We start from the raw sequence: 12416 nt of genomic DNA, 5'->3' as shown, positions 1-12416 counted from the left end.
TTACAATTTTAACAACATATATTGCATTTATTTTGGACGTCTCTGTCTTGTAAACACCCCCATAGTTGAGCCCTTCAAAATAAAGCCACAGCATGTTAGAAAACAGACCAAACTGCAAATAAAGGTTGTTTATTTATGATTTAAATAGAATAATATAATGCATATATAATTTAGATAGTCTACCTATATTTGCAATAAAAAAAATATATATTGTTAAATGGGTGAGTCCAGATCTACCATGTGCGCATGTGCAGTGGATGTCAAGACTAAGCAGAAAGCAGAGGAATCTGACGTACCACTTTAACTTGGCGACCTTTGGAGAGCTCTTCCTTCACTGCTTCAGTAGTTTTTAGTATACTTTACACACTAAATGAACATGGCAGCTGAAAAACTCAGGAAAGAAGAAACTCTTGCAATGAGGAGGAGATTAATCGGGTATGTAAAAGACATGCAATTGTTGGCAGACATATTGTGCACAGTTTACTTCCGTGCAACTCACTGACACGTCGTGATTTCTTTAATTGCAGGCAGTCATGTAGACTATTTTATTCAGACGAGCCTGTGAAAATAGTGAGAGCAAGAGGACAATATCTATTTGATGAAAATGGCATGCAATATCTGGACTGCATCAGCAACGTTCACCATGGTAAAACACTTCATATCATGCAGTGCAAAGTCCATTTATTACCTTTATAAAAACATATGGCAGGAGGTTTTTTATGTGTCAGTGTGATTTTTTTTTATTATTATAGTGGGCCACTGTCACCCCAGCATTACAAAGGCTGCAGCTGCACAGATGGACCTCCTGAACACAAATACACGATTCCTGCACGACAACATAGTCATGTATGCAGACCGGCTGGCTGCCAGCCTGCCTGAGAAACTGAGTGTCTTCTACTTTGTTAACTCTGGGTAAGTAGTTGACAAAGAAAGGTATTCCTATAGTACCATTCCAGTGGTTTCACATCTGTTCTTGTGACAGGTCAGAGGCCAATGATCTCGCCCTACGCTTGGCACAGCAGTACACCCAACATGAGGATGTCGTTGTGCTTGACCAGTGAGTATTCAGTTCTATTTCAATGCATACACCCTCTCTGACAATACACCTGCTTATCAATTACAACGAACTCTCCTTTTATACCAGTGCATACCACGGGCATCTAATGTCCCTCATCGACATTAGTCCTTACAAGTTCCGGAAACTGGCGGGACAGAAAGAATGGGTTCATGTGGTGTGTAAATTTATACGAACCATCTCATCATTTCACCAGCTGCTACTGACCAACAGTGGACTCCTGCCTATCTGAAAGAATGTGTTTCATCTTCCTATAGGCGCCCTTACCAGACACCTACAGAGGCATATACACAGAGGATCACCCCAACCCGGGCCAAGCATACGCAGATGCAGTAAAAGACGTAATAGAGGAGGTGCACAGGAAAGGTCGTAAGGTAGCCTGCACTGTAACGCAGTCGAATAAAATCAGCATAATGTTTTAAAGGTCCCATATCGTGCTCATTTTCAGGTTCATACTTGTATTTTGTGTTTCTATTAGAACATGTTTACATGCTGTAATGTTAAAAAAAACACATTATTTTCCTCGTACTGTCTGCCTGAATATACCTGTATTTAACCCTCTGTCGAAACGCTCCGTTTTAGTGCATTTCAATGGAATTGCGTTGCTAGGCAACAGTTGGGGTCCATCTCTTCCTGTCAGCTTATGTTATTCACATACACTGCAACCAGGAAAAAACTGAGACACATTTAGAATGTTTAAGTTTAAAACCGTGTAATTGGTCTAAATATTGTATATTTGTGACATCACAAATGGACAGAAATCCTGACGGCTTGTTTCAAACGCACAATTTCTGAATAGGGGCTGTGTGTATTTCTTCGTATATCGAGCGTTTTGATAGTTTAACAGTATTTATAAAGCACTTAACCTGCTTTATCATGTAAAAAACATGAAAATCTCACTTTTTACAATATGGGACCCTTAAAGAAAATGTATAATGCTGTAACAAACATGCCCATTTGTTACTTATTCACTACATTTCCCCCACAGATCTCTGCCTTCTTTGCCGAATCATTGCCAAGTGTTGGAGGACAAATCATCTTGCCCCAAGGATACTCAGCTAAAGTTGCAGAGTGAGTGGTGTGACTAATATTTTTCAGATTCTGCTCAGCCACATGTACAATAGTGGTGACGTGGTGCGTCTCTCTCCTACAGATACGTGCGCTCTGCTGGTGGAGTGTTTGTGGCAGACGAGGTGCAGACGGGTTTCGGACGCGTGGGGAGTCACTTCTGGGCGTTCCAGCTGCAGGGGGAGGGTTTCTGTCCCGACATAGTGACCATGGGTAAACCGATGGGCAACGGGCATCCCCTGGCGTGTGTGGCGACCACCGCAGAGATAGCCGGAGCTTTCACAGCCAATGGAGTGGAGTACTTCAATACGGTGACTATACAGTAGCCTCAACACATCCAACCATCCATTATCTGTAACCCCCTTATCCTACTCATGGTCGCGCACGGGAGGTTGGAGCCAATCCCAGCTAACATTGGGCGAAGGCAGCGTACACCCTGGACAGGTCTCCATAGGGCTAGCCTAAACACAATATGAATGACTTCTTCCAGTTGGTATCTATAGCAGAGGCAGCCAGGGTGCCTTTGTGTAATAAGGAATGCATAAATCATTCTCAGTATAATGTGATATCATAGTAGTCCTATTATTATTATTATTACTGAACTGATGTCAGTTACACAAAGATAGTGTATTTTAAAGGGGACTTATTATGCTTTTGTGCTTTGTCCCTTTCCTTTAAGTGTGTTATGTAGATTTTGTGCATGTAAAAGGTCTGCAAAGTTACAAAGTCCACGCCAAAGGGAGTTACTCTCCCCCACAGAAACACTGCTCTTGAACTGCCTGAAACGCCTTGCTTGAAGTCCCGCCTCTTCTTCCGTAACGTGGTGATGTCACCAAGAAACACATTTTTCCAAGAGGCTAGTTTGGCACGCCTTCAAACAAAGCTAGTTCGAGCGGAGCTGGAGCGGAGTCTGAAGAGCTTGGTGCGGTTGACCAATCACAAGAGTGGACAGGCTGACCAATTAGAGCAGTCTGGGCTTTTCAAGAGATAGGGGGGGAGGGGTGGGTTCTTCCGAAATAAGGTCCCATGGGGTCACCGGAAGGGGCGGGACTTTGACTCTCTAAAAGCAGCCTTTAAAGGGGACCTAATATGCTTTAATGTTTCTTCTCTTTCCTTTAGTGCGTTATATAGTTTTTTTGGTGCATGTAAAACGTCTGCAAAATCACAAAGTCCACGCCAAAGGGAGTTACTCTCCCCCCACAGGAACACTGCTCCTGAACTGCCTGAAACGCCTCGCTTGAAGTCCCGCCTTTTATTCTGTAACGTGGTGATGTCACCAAGTAACACATTTGTTACTTGTTACCGGACGAGATAGAGGGTGAAAAGAGATGCTGGTATGACAAAAATAAAGCTTTTTTTTTTTAACATTAAAGCGTGTAAACATGTTCTAGTAGGAACCCAAAATACAAGTATGCACCTGGAAATAAGCATAACAGGTCCTCTTTAAGGTAAATAAAAGTAAAAAATGTATGTTTTTTCTGCTGGTGGTTATGTTAATCACTGACTTGTGTTTGATGACTGTCGTTCACTTCTCAAGTTGTCATTTAGCCACTTCATTTAACACTATGCTGCTACATAAAACATACATCATTAATTAGAGTTCTTAAAGTCGATTGCTAACAAGTTTCTGTTGAAATCTGTTTGAACTACCTCTGGTTAATAAGCATGCATATATCGAGATGAAGTTTTGTCTCTAACTTTATGCAGTTCGGAGGGAATCCAGTGTCCTGTGCAATTGGCCTGGCACTACTTGACGTGATAGAGAAAGAGGACCTGAGAGGAAACGCCACCAGGGTGGGAGCACATCTTAAAGGTTTGCTCACAAAGATGCAAACACGGCATCAAATAATCGGCGATGTCAGGTAAGGATGGAGACACTCAGGCCCCTTCAAAATAAAGGCCAATACTATTCTATTCTCAAGAGTCCATGGCACTAAATCAGATTTGGAAAAATAAATTAAAATTAATGAAAAGCATGAAGTCTGACCATTAAGTTGTCACCTAATACCACCATTTCACTGTCAACAAGAATTCAATTCCAACACGCACTTGGTTCATGTTTTCACTTATCTTAGCTGATAAGACAGGACAGTCTGTGCATGTACAGCACTTTATCAACATTTCTATGACTTGCACATGTTGTGGTGGAACAACTTATAGGTTCAGTGCTCAGGATTGAGTTTTGTGTATATGCACCATCACATGCTTATTAACTGAGACTACATTGTAGAGAGACTGTTGGGTTTAGAAATATTGTGATTTTTTAGGTATGCAAAATGTAAAAAAAAGAGCCCATATCCCCACAAACACAAGAATCCATTTTGGGATACATTTTTCTAGCAGTGCGTGTCTCAGGCCTACTTTCACAGCAGACATTTTGACTCATCTTAGTAGGAAAAGCACATGTTAGTCATAGTATTTATTATTATTATTCTTTCATTTTATTATTAACAGCCGTGGTTTTCCGACTATGTCTTCTGTGAGAATGGCCTAATAAAAGACATTTTGTATCCCTGAGCCATGCCAAGACAAGCCCATCGGTACAGCTACCTTGTTAAACCGGAAAATGTAATATGATATCATAACAATTATTCATATAAATTAAGCAGAAACTGAAGCTTTCAGATAATCACTATCCACTCAATGATATTCAGTGTATTCATGTGTATGTAAACCCCCAATTTTGAAGATGTTTTTCTATTATTTGTTTGAACAGAGGCATAGGACTGTTTGTGGGTCTCGAGCTGGTTACAGACCGAGAGCAGAAGACTCCGGCCACAGAGACAGCAGCTCGGGTGGTGAAGAGGTATTGGATTTTGAGTGCAATGCAGCAATTATTGGTTATAGTTTCGCAATTAACTTGATTTTTCTTATAGACAAATGGTGTTCTATGATTTTAACTCCATGTCCCTTTTTTAAATTAGGTTAAAGGAGGAGGATAAAATCTGTGTCAGCACAGACGGCCCCTGGGAAAACGTGGTGAAGTTTAAACCTCCCATGTGTTTCAGTATGGAGGACGCTGACCTGGTGGTACAATGTATAGACCGCATCCTCACAGGTTAGCTGCACAAAACACCACCTTTCAGTCTACAGCTGTTACTCCAGTATGTTTACTTTGTAATAAGAGTCTGAACACTGTGAAAGATGCCTATAAAAGACTTCATACCACACATTCTTTATATAAAAGTGTAGAATAACTTTTCTTGTTCTCACAGACATGGAAGCCAGTGACATTTAAAACTGGAAAAGGAAGACATCTAAGGTTTGTTTAAACCTGTAGAAAAACTTTTTTAATTGCATCAGACATCGTCAGATGGTTCACATTCATAAAGTTCAGAGGTAGAGATGTGAATTTTTTATACTTGAGGTTCCAGTAGATCAAACAAGTTCATTCATTTCACTTTGCAGAACATGTTGCCATCTTCCACTTTAACTGTGGGGACTCGTTTTTGAAATGGACTAGGACTCATGAGGGGTGTATTATTAGTACATTCTCATATCAAATCTATGATATAAAGTGGTGGCAGTAGATTTTAAATGGCAGTTAACCATTTAAAGCCATGCAACCTTTAAGTTGATCATTGTACATCTTTTGTCCCCCCCAGGTGTTCAGTGCCTTTTTAAAAGGAATCACTTCAGTAAAATGAGGAGATGCAGTCGCCTCACTGATGAAAGACCAATACACAAGATGCTAACGTGACACTAATGAACTCCCACAAGGAGTTATTTTTATCAAGAAACTAATAAAGCATTTGTTTTTTTAAACAATAGTGACTCTTACTTTCTTTTACCCACAGCAGCATGATTTGAAATGATAATTAGTCCCACCATACAACACTGATCGGCAACATGTTCTCAATACACAGTATGGTTGAGGTAAGCACTTACCAGACCACCTATCTTTATAACTCCTGGTCATATTCATTAAAAACGCTCAAGTACCGCAGTTTTCACATCTAGTGGGGTGGGTATTAACACTCAGCCAGTTATCCTGCCGGTAGTGATGCCCTCTCCCACAGCTTCCAAAGCTGGCATCCGTAGAGGTGTTAACATTACTCTCAAGACAAAAAACAAGCAAGCCATTTAACAGTACAAAACATTTAACATTAACTTTACAAAATAATAACAAAAGGATCCGTGTGTAATATAAACCAAAAGTTTATTTCTACCAATTTGCCCAAGACACTAGAGGAATGAGTTTCCAGTGAGAGAGGGAGTACCCTCTTACATTAACAGGCTTGCGTTCAGTTGAATAACACTAGTAAAGCCACTTAAAATTGCAGACATGATGGGGGAAGAATCTCCTTAAAAGCTTAAAGAAAAAAAAAAAATAGATGCTGGTTGTCTTCGTCTACTAGGCCATCTGCAAACATTCACTTGACACGCTTACAATGAACCCTTTGATTAGTTTAAATCCCTTATTTTTTTGCCTCACCCCACATCTGAAGCCATGCAACTTGCATCCAACATTCAGCACGGGAGAAAAATAACTAAAAGATCTAGAAACACCAAAAACAAAAAAAAGAAAAAAAAAGAAAAAATGTTTTATTTGTGAGCTTTAAAAGCTCTTGCTCCTGCTCATCTGTAAATCCAGTAGACATGTAAAAATACAACCATACAATACATTAGATTCAAAAAGGTACCAAAAAGTACAGTAAAAATAACACTTCCATCACTGGAAATGTAAATGGACACAAAACAATATAAAATAAAAAGTGGAAAAGTGACATTTGCTTCCCCAGTTCCTCACTTGATCTGTACATATGGAGCATGAGTCCAAATTTCTGCCAACTCCAAAGGAAAAGCCAGAGCCCATGTTGGTTGTGGTCAGACCATGGATCTCTTTTTCTTATTTACTTTAGACCTTAAGAGAAAAACACGGTGCTTAACGTTACTGAGAATAAACCAAATATGGCATGCAGTTACACAAAGACAGACAGGTGCATGAATGAGTTTGACAGGTCAGTGAATGGACAGACACACTTTGGGGGGGGGGAGGGGGGCACGACCGCTAGCTATTACACCTAGCACCCTGGTGAAAGGTGAAACGGTCCTTATTCCTGTTCTCAACCACCACCAACTCAACCCTTATTGATCAAGTAGTAGAGATGCATCTTAAGATGGCTGACAGGTGGAATGAATCCATCTTTAAATGATCACAGACCCCACAACACAGCCTACCCTAACCCCACCACAATGCTTGAATGGATTTAGAGTAGATGGAGATCTTTGGGGTCAAAAAAGGCACCAATGGTTACAGCTATGTTCTCATACTACCACGGATGATGCAAAAATGCATACCTGCACTACGTGTGATCAGTATGGCTTGTAGCTACTCTGGTGGCCTCCACGTCTTGGAGTTTTCCCATAGCTTGTATTGCCCTGGTCTGGAGGACAAGAGAAAAAGGGACTGAGTTCTTCTGTACAACAAGGAGGACCAAGAAAATAAAGTTTCTCTCATTCTTTTTGCTTTCCCGGGGGGCACTTATCGCTTACTGTAATCGTAGCCACCCCCATAGCCGTAATAACCAGCAGAGTAGTCATAGTTGCCGTAGCCGCCATATCCGTAGCCTTGCTGTCCGTAGCCATAGTTCTGGTTGTATCCCTGGTTCCAGTAGTTGTTGTAACCTTGATTCCAGTTCTGGCCCTGGCCTAGAAACAACAGGTGAGGTCCTTTGTCACAACTCTCCAGCACACAGGACTCAGGCAAGTTAATCGGCACAAATGCAAAAGTCTACCGGTTGAGTGGTTTTAAATATAAGATTTTGCTGGTATACACACACACAAATTAAAAGGGCTGCTTACCTCCACGGCCCCTGCCGCGTCCTCCGTATCCACGGGCGCCGTACTGCTGCTGCTGGTAGACCTCTTTGGGCTGGGCTATTTTAATTTCACACTGTAACACCACACACACACAAGAGCACATTACATGCATTGTGACGCGACTTCTACAAAAAATTCATGAAACTACAGTACATCATCAGTATTGTGTTGTATGCCGTTACCTTGCTTCCGCCGACGTTGTGGTATTTCTTCTCCATCACCTTCTTGACGGGAGTCTCGTCTTTGTACGTGATAAATACAAATCCCCTCCTCTTTTCTGTCTTTGGATCTTGCGGGAGCTCAATGGTCTCGACCTACACGAGAGAAGAAACAAAACACTGAAGCAGCCAATATCGTAAGCATTCAATAACTTGTAGACGAATCAATCTAACACCGTACATCTCCAAAGGTCCCGAAGTACTCCTGAATGACTTCCTTTGAGGTGTCAGGGTTAAGGCCTCCCACAAAGATTTTCTTGACTGGATCTTTCTTCATGGCCATGGCCTTCTTGGGGTCGATGACACGCCCATCTAGCCTGTGCTCCTTCTGTTCAAGCACCTAAAAAAAAAAATACACAAAACATTAAAAAAATTGCTTTGTAAACACTTTAATAATATTTTGCGACATAATTTGTGTCCCCCAACTCACCTTATCCACGGCGATCGCGTCTTTAAAGAGAATGAATCCGAAGCCTCTTGACCGGCCCGTCTGCTGGTCCATCTTTATGGTGCAGTCCGTCACCTCACCGAATTTAGTGAAGTAATCTTTGAGATCCTTCTTGCTCGTCTCCCAGCTGAGACCGCCAACAAACATTTTCCTGAGAGAGAGACATGCAAAAGGGACATGGTCAGCATTACAAGCAGTAGGGATGTCACGAGAACCGATACCTTGGTACCAAAATTATAAAAATGAGACGGTACTCGTTTTCTTCGATACCGAAGGATGCCTGTAATGGTCATTTGGTACTGGAGCGGCGATTCTTCCAGATCTAATGGGGGCAGTATACGCTTACAAGTGTTCTCATCTGCCGTGAAATGAAGGAAGATGAAGAACGCCAAAACAGCACGGAAAAAAACATCAACACGAGACTTGAAAGATGGCAGCTGCTGCAGCGCTACTTCCGCTCAACTCGTTAAGAGTTTGGTATGGAAGTACTTTGCGTTCGAGGTGGATTTACAAGGAGTAATAGATTCGCAAAAACCAGTATGCGGTGCAGTAATGGTGCCGTCGTACTTTTCTTCCAAAGGAGGAAATACTTCCAATTTAGTAAAGCACCTCAAAGGCAGACATCTAGACAATATTGTTTGTTTTAAATACTTGAAGGCTACATGCCACTGTTCTGTTTTGCAATTTTAATAAGACGTTTCTTTTTTATTTCTTACTTAACGGCTACATGCCTCTGTTTTTTGTAATGTTCAAATGTTTTAATAAAAGGAGTGCGTGTTGAATTACATGGGATTTTTTTTTTTTTTTTTAGCGAGGTATCGAATTGGTATCAAGAATTGTGTAAATTCACTGATATTGGTATCGACTACTAGATTTCTGGTACCGTGACATCCCTGCATGCAGCCCCCCTTTAAATTTATATATACATATGGCCGTGGTGGTGGGGGGGTGCTATTGGGTAGGAGGGTGTAAATGTACACACTGTTCCCGAACATCTGTTGACCCGATGACGTAGGGAGGCCGGCTGCAGTTGCTATATAGCTTAAAGTTTATGTTTTTTTTACCGTGGTATCGAGAATCGTGTAAATTCACTGGCATTGGTATCGACTACTAGATTTCTGGTACCGTGACATCCCTAACATGCATGCAGCCCCCCTTTTAAATTTATTTATATATATATTTTGTAATGTTAAAATGTTTTAATAAAAGGAGTGCGTGTTGAATTACATGATATTTTTTTTTACCGTGGTATCGACTACTAGATTTCTGGAACCATGACATCCCTAACATGCAGTCCCCCTTTAACTTTATATTTATATATATTATAAAATAAACGTAGACGTTTCTTTTTATTTATTACTTAAGACATGCCTCTGTTTTTTGTAATGTTCAAATGTTTTAATAAAAGGAGTGCGTGTTGAATTACATGGGATTTATTGTTTTTTGGTTGTTTTTTTTTACCGTGGTATCGAATTGGTATCAAACTACTAGATTTTTGGTACCGTGACATTCCTAAAGGGGACATGTTTAGCATTACATGCAGCCCCCCTTTAACTTTATATTTATATTTATTTATGTATGTATATATATATATATATATATATATATATATATATATATATATATATACACATATGGCCGTGGTTGCTGGGGGGGTGCTGTTGAGTAGGAGGAGGGGATTGGGGGTGTAAATGTACACACTGTTCCCGAACATCTGTTGACCCGATGACGTAGGCAGGCTACAGTTACTATATAGCTAATGCACAAGATTAATTAAAAAATGCAAAAAAAGATTGCATCACACTGCATTACAGTCACACATCTAGAGATCCCCTCTCTCTCTCTGCAGGCTGTCGATGTGATCCCTACTCTCTGTCTCTCAGGCTCAGAGCCGCCCATCCCCCCTCCACTCTGCTCTGCATATGGCGCCAACAAAGGCCGGTTGAACAAAGAAACATGGCCAACCTCTCACACACACACACGACTGCTTTTTACTACAAATCTCGACAGTTTACACACTAACTCACCCGGCATCCTCCTCTCCCTTGCTGGCGTCGATCTGTCCGCCCTCCGTGCCTCCGTTCTGAGAGTTCCCGTCGGCGTCGAGCCCCGCTCCGCCGCCGCCGCCTTCCTCCTCTTCCTCCTCCTCCTCCTCCTCCTGCTGCTGCTGCTCTCCGCAGTCGTTCACGGCTCTCTCCTCCTCCTCGTTCGCCTCCTCGGTGTGGTCGGCGCCGTTAAAATCATCGTCGACTTCGTGGCCGTTTTCTGACGTCTCCATGTACTGCTGCTCTGTCTCAGACATGTTTGAGGGCGCTATAACGGCTACCTAAAACAAAGCACATCAGATCTAGCGGTTATATAACAGCCATTTAACGCTTCGCCTTTTTCCACACGGTGCCCCTTCTAAAGCCTTCCCCACCTCCATTTTGACCGCCATACATTCATAAAAAAAATTCATACATGTTTGTTTTTTATTATAATCTACCTAAACATAAAGAATATAAAGTTAAAATTAATGATTATATAATAATTCCCCTCATGCCATTTAACGCTTCGCCTTTTTCCACACGGTGCCCCTTCTTAAACCTTCCCCACCCACCATTTTGACCGCCATACATTCATAAAAAAAAATCAGGCATGTTTGAGCGCTATTATAAGCCATCTAAACATAAATAAAATCAACTTAAAATTACTAATTATATAATAACTCCTTATGCTATTTAACGCTTCGCTTTTTTTTCCGCGGTGCCCCATGTAAAACCGTCCCCACCATTTTGACCGCCATACATTCATAGAAAAATTACCGCGGCCGCAAAAAAATGGCAAAACGCGAACTTATATAAAAACACATTTAAGCACCCGGTAAAAATATGTTTCAAAGCTATAAAAAATTAGTGGAAACTATGTGCATAAAAGTGCATAAATGTAATAAAACCGTAGCCTGGACTGCACAACTCTAATTCGCAGTTACGTAATGCAAAAGGCCGCACTAGCCGCTGCACAACAAGGCCTCTCTTTAATTACACATTTATCATCTAAATATACCTATAAATGCAACGATAATACTACAATAATCAGGGGTACTTACGTGACAATATAATTGAACTGAAAAACCAAGCTTAAAGAAGTAGGAAAAACCTGCTTACTGGTCTCACACACAACCGGAGAGCTCTCTCTTCAAGATGGATTCTCCCACACGACGACAACTCGTGGTTGGTTTTCTAGAACCGGCAGAAAAAAACGGCATTTCTGGCGGAGGAGGCGTCTGATTGGCTGAGGGCTGCTGTCAATCATGACGTCGACCAATCAGAGACGCGTCCCTTTCTTTTTCACAGAAGATGTTCACGCCCCTCGACACACACAGGAAGGAACTCCCAGTACCCTTCTCTGCCTCATGAAGAAGAGTAGAGTGATTTAAAAAATATGGTGAATTACTACTGTTTCATTTTTTATTTAACCTTTATTTAACCAGGTTAATCCAAAGGAGGACAGTCTGCAGGACAGATAATAATGCATACAGTGAACTTTCATAGACTAAGCTACTGGAGTTACCCTGCACTATACTCATTTTTAACAGTCTCTTCTGCACTATATTCACTTTTAACAGTTTCTTCATCTCCTTTTATTTTTATATCTGGTATTTTTTTTGTACTTTGTACTTTGCACCTCTAACTTTTTTACTAACATGTTTTGCACTATGGAACTGTGATGCTGGAAACTTGAATTTCCCTCAGGATCAATAAAGTTACTATCTATCTATCTATTTTTGTTATTTATTTAACCT

General features: G+C 41.0%; 2 protein-coding genes across 4 annotated transcripts; one reads left to right on the top strand and one right to left on the bottom strand.

Annotated features, from left to right (window-relative positions):
- The first annotated feature begins 192 nt into the window (after positions 1 to 192).
- phykpl (5-phosphohydroxy-L-lysine phospho-lyase) lies at positions 193 to 6474 on the top strand. Its single transcript, XM_037780079.1, has 13 exons — positions 193 to 435; positions 528 to 646; positions 753 to 912; positions 983 to 1057; positions 1145 to 1232; positions 1333 to 1449; positions 2064 to 2146; positions 2229 to 2454; positions 3851 to 4005; positions 4860 to 4949; positions 5068 to 5201; positions 5359 to 5405; positions 5749 to 6474. Exons 1-12 carry the CDS (start codon positions 371 to 373, stop codon positions 5379 to 5381), a joined length of 1335 nt encoding a protein of 444 aa, XP_037636007.1. The 5' UTR covers positions 193 to 370; the 3' UTR covers positions 5382 to 5405; positions 5749 to 6474.
- hnrnpaba (heterogeneous nuclear ribonucleoprotein A/Ba) lies at positions 6286 to 11915 on the bottom strand. 3 transcript variants are annotated; one of them, XM_037780081.1, is made up of 9 exons: positions 11779 to 11915; positions 10660 to 10958; positions 8615 to 8783; positions 8366 to 8524; positions 8149 to 8280; positions 7949 to 8039; positions 7640 to 7795; positions 7445 to 7530; positions 6286 to 7007 (listed from the first exon to the last, which is right to left on the bottom strand). In XM_037780081.1, the coding sequence occupies exons 2-8, from the start codon at positions 10932 to 10934 to the stop codon at positions 7460 to 7462; spliced, it is 1053 nt and encodes a 350-aa protein (XP_037636009.1). In that variant the 5' UTR covers positions 10935 to 10958; positions 11779 to 11915; the 3' UTR covers positions 6286 to 7007; positions 7445 to 7459. The 3 variants fall into 3 exon arrangements, with proteins under 3 accessions (XP_037636009.1, XP_037636008.1, XP_037636010.1); XM_037780080.1 differs by having other exon boundaries at positions 11721 to 11871; XM_037780082.1 differs by lacking the exon at positions 7445 to 7530 and having other exon boundaries at positions 11721 to 11871.
- Positions 11916 to 12416: the final 501 nt, after the last annotated feature.

This window comes from Sebastes umbrosus, chromosome 9, assembly GCF_015220745.1.
Source record: "Sebastes umbrosus isolate fSebUmb1 chromosome 9, fSebUmb1.pri, whole genome shotgun sequence".
Taxonomy (NCBI): domain Eukaryota; kingdom Metazoa; phylum Chordata; class Actinopteri; order Perciformes; family Sebastidae; genus Sebastes; species Sebastes umbrosus.
The sequence above is the reverse complement of the archived record's forward strand: the minus strand, read 5'-3'. Positions and strand labels throughout refer to the sequence as shown.

Coding starts and splice junctions, on each gene's coding strand:
- phykpl (XM_037780079.1), top strand. CDS start 371: ATGAACATGGCAGCTGAAAAACTCAGGAAAGAAGAAACTCTTGCAATG. Junction 647..752: donor CATCAGCAACGTTCACCATG/GTAAAACACTTC, acceptor TTATTATTATAG/TGGGCCACTGTCACCCCAGC. Junction 2,455..3,850: donor GAGTGGAGTACTTCAATACG/GTGACTATACAG, acceptor AACTTTATGCAG/TTCGGAGGGAATCCAGTGTC.
- hnrnpaba (XM_037780081.1), bottom strand. CDS start 10,934: ATGTCTGAGACAGAGCAGCAGTACATGGAGACGTCAGAAAACGGCCAC. Junction 8,784..10,659: donor AAGGGAGAGGAGGATGCCGG/GTGAGTTAGTGT, acceptor TCTCTCTCTCAG/GAAAATGTTTGTTGGCGGTC. Junction 7,796..7,948: donor ACGCGGCAGGGGCCGTGGAG/GTAAGCAGCCCT, acceptor TGTTGTTTCTAG/GCCAGGGCCAGAACTGGAAT.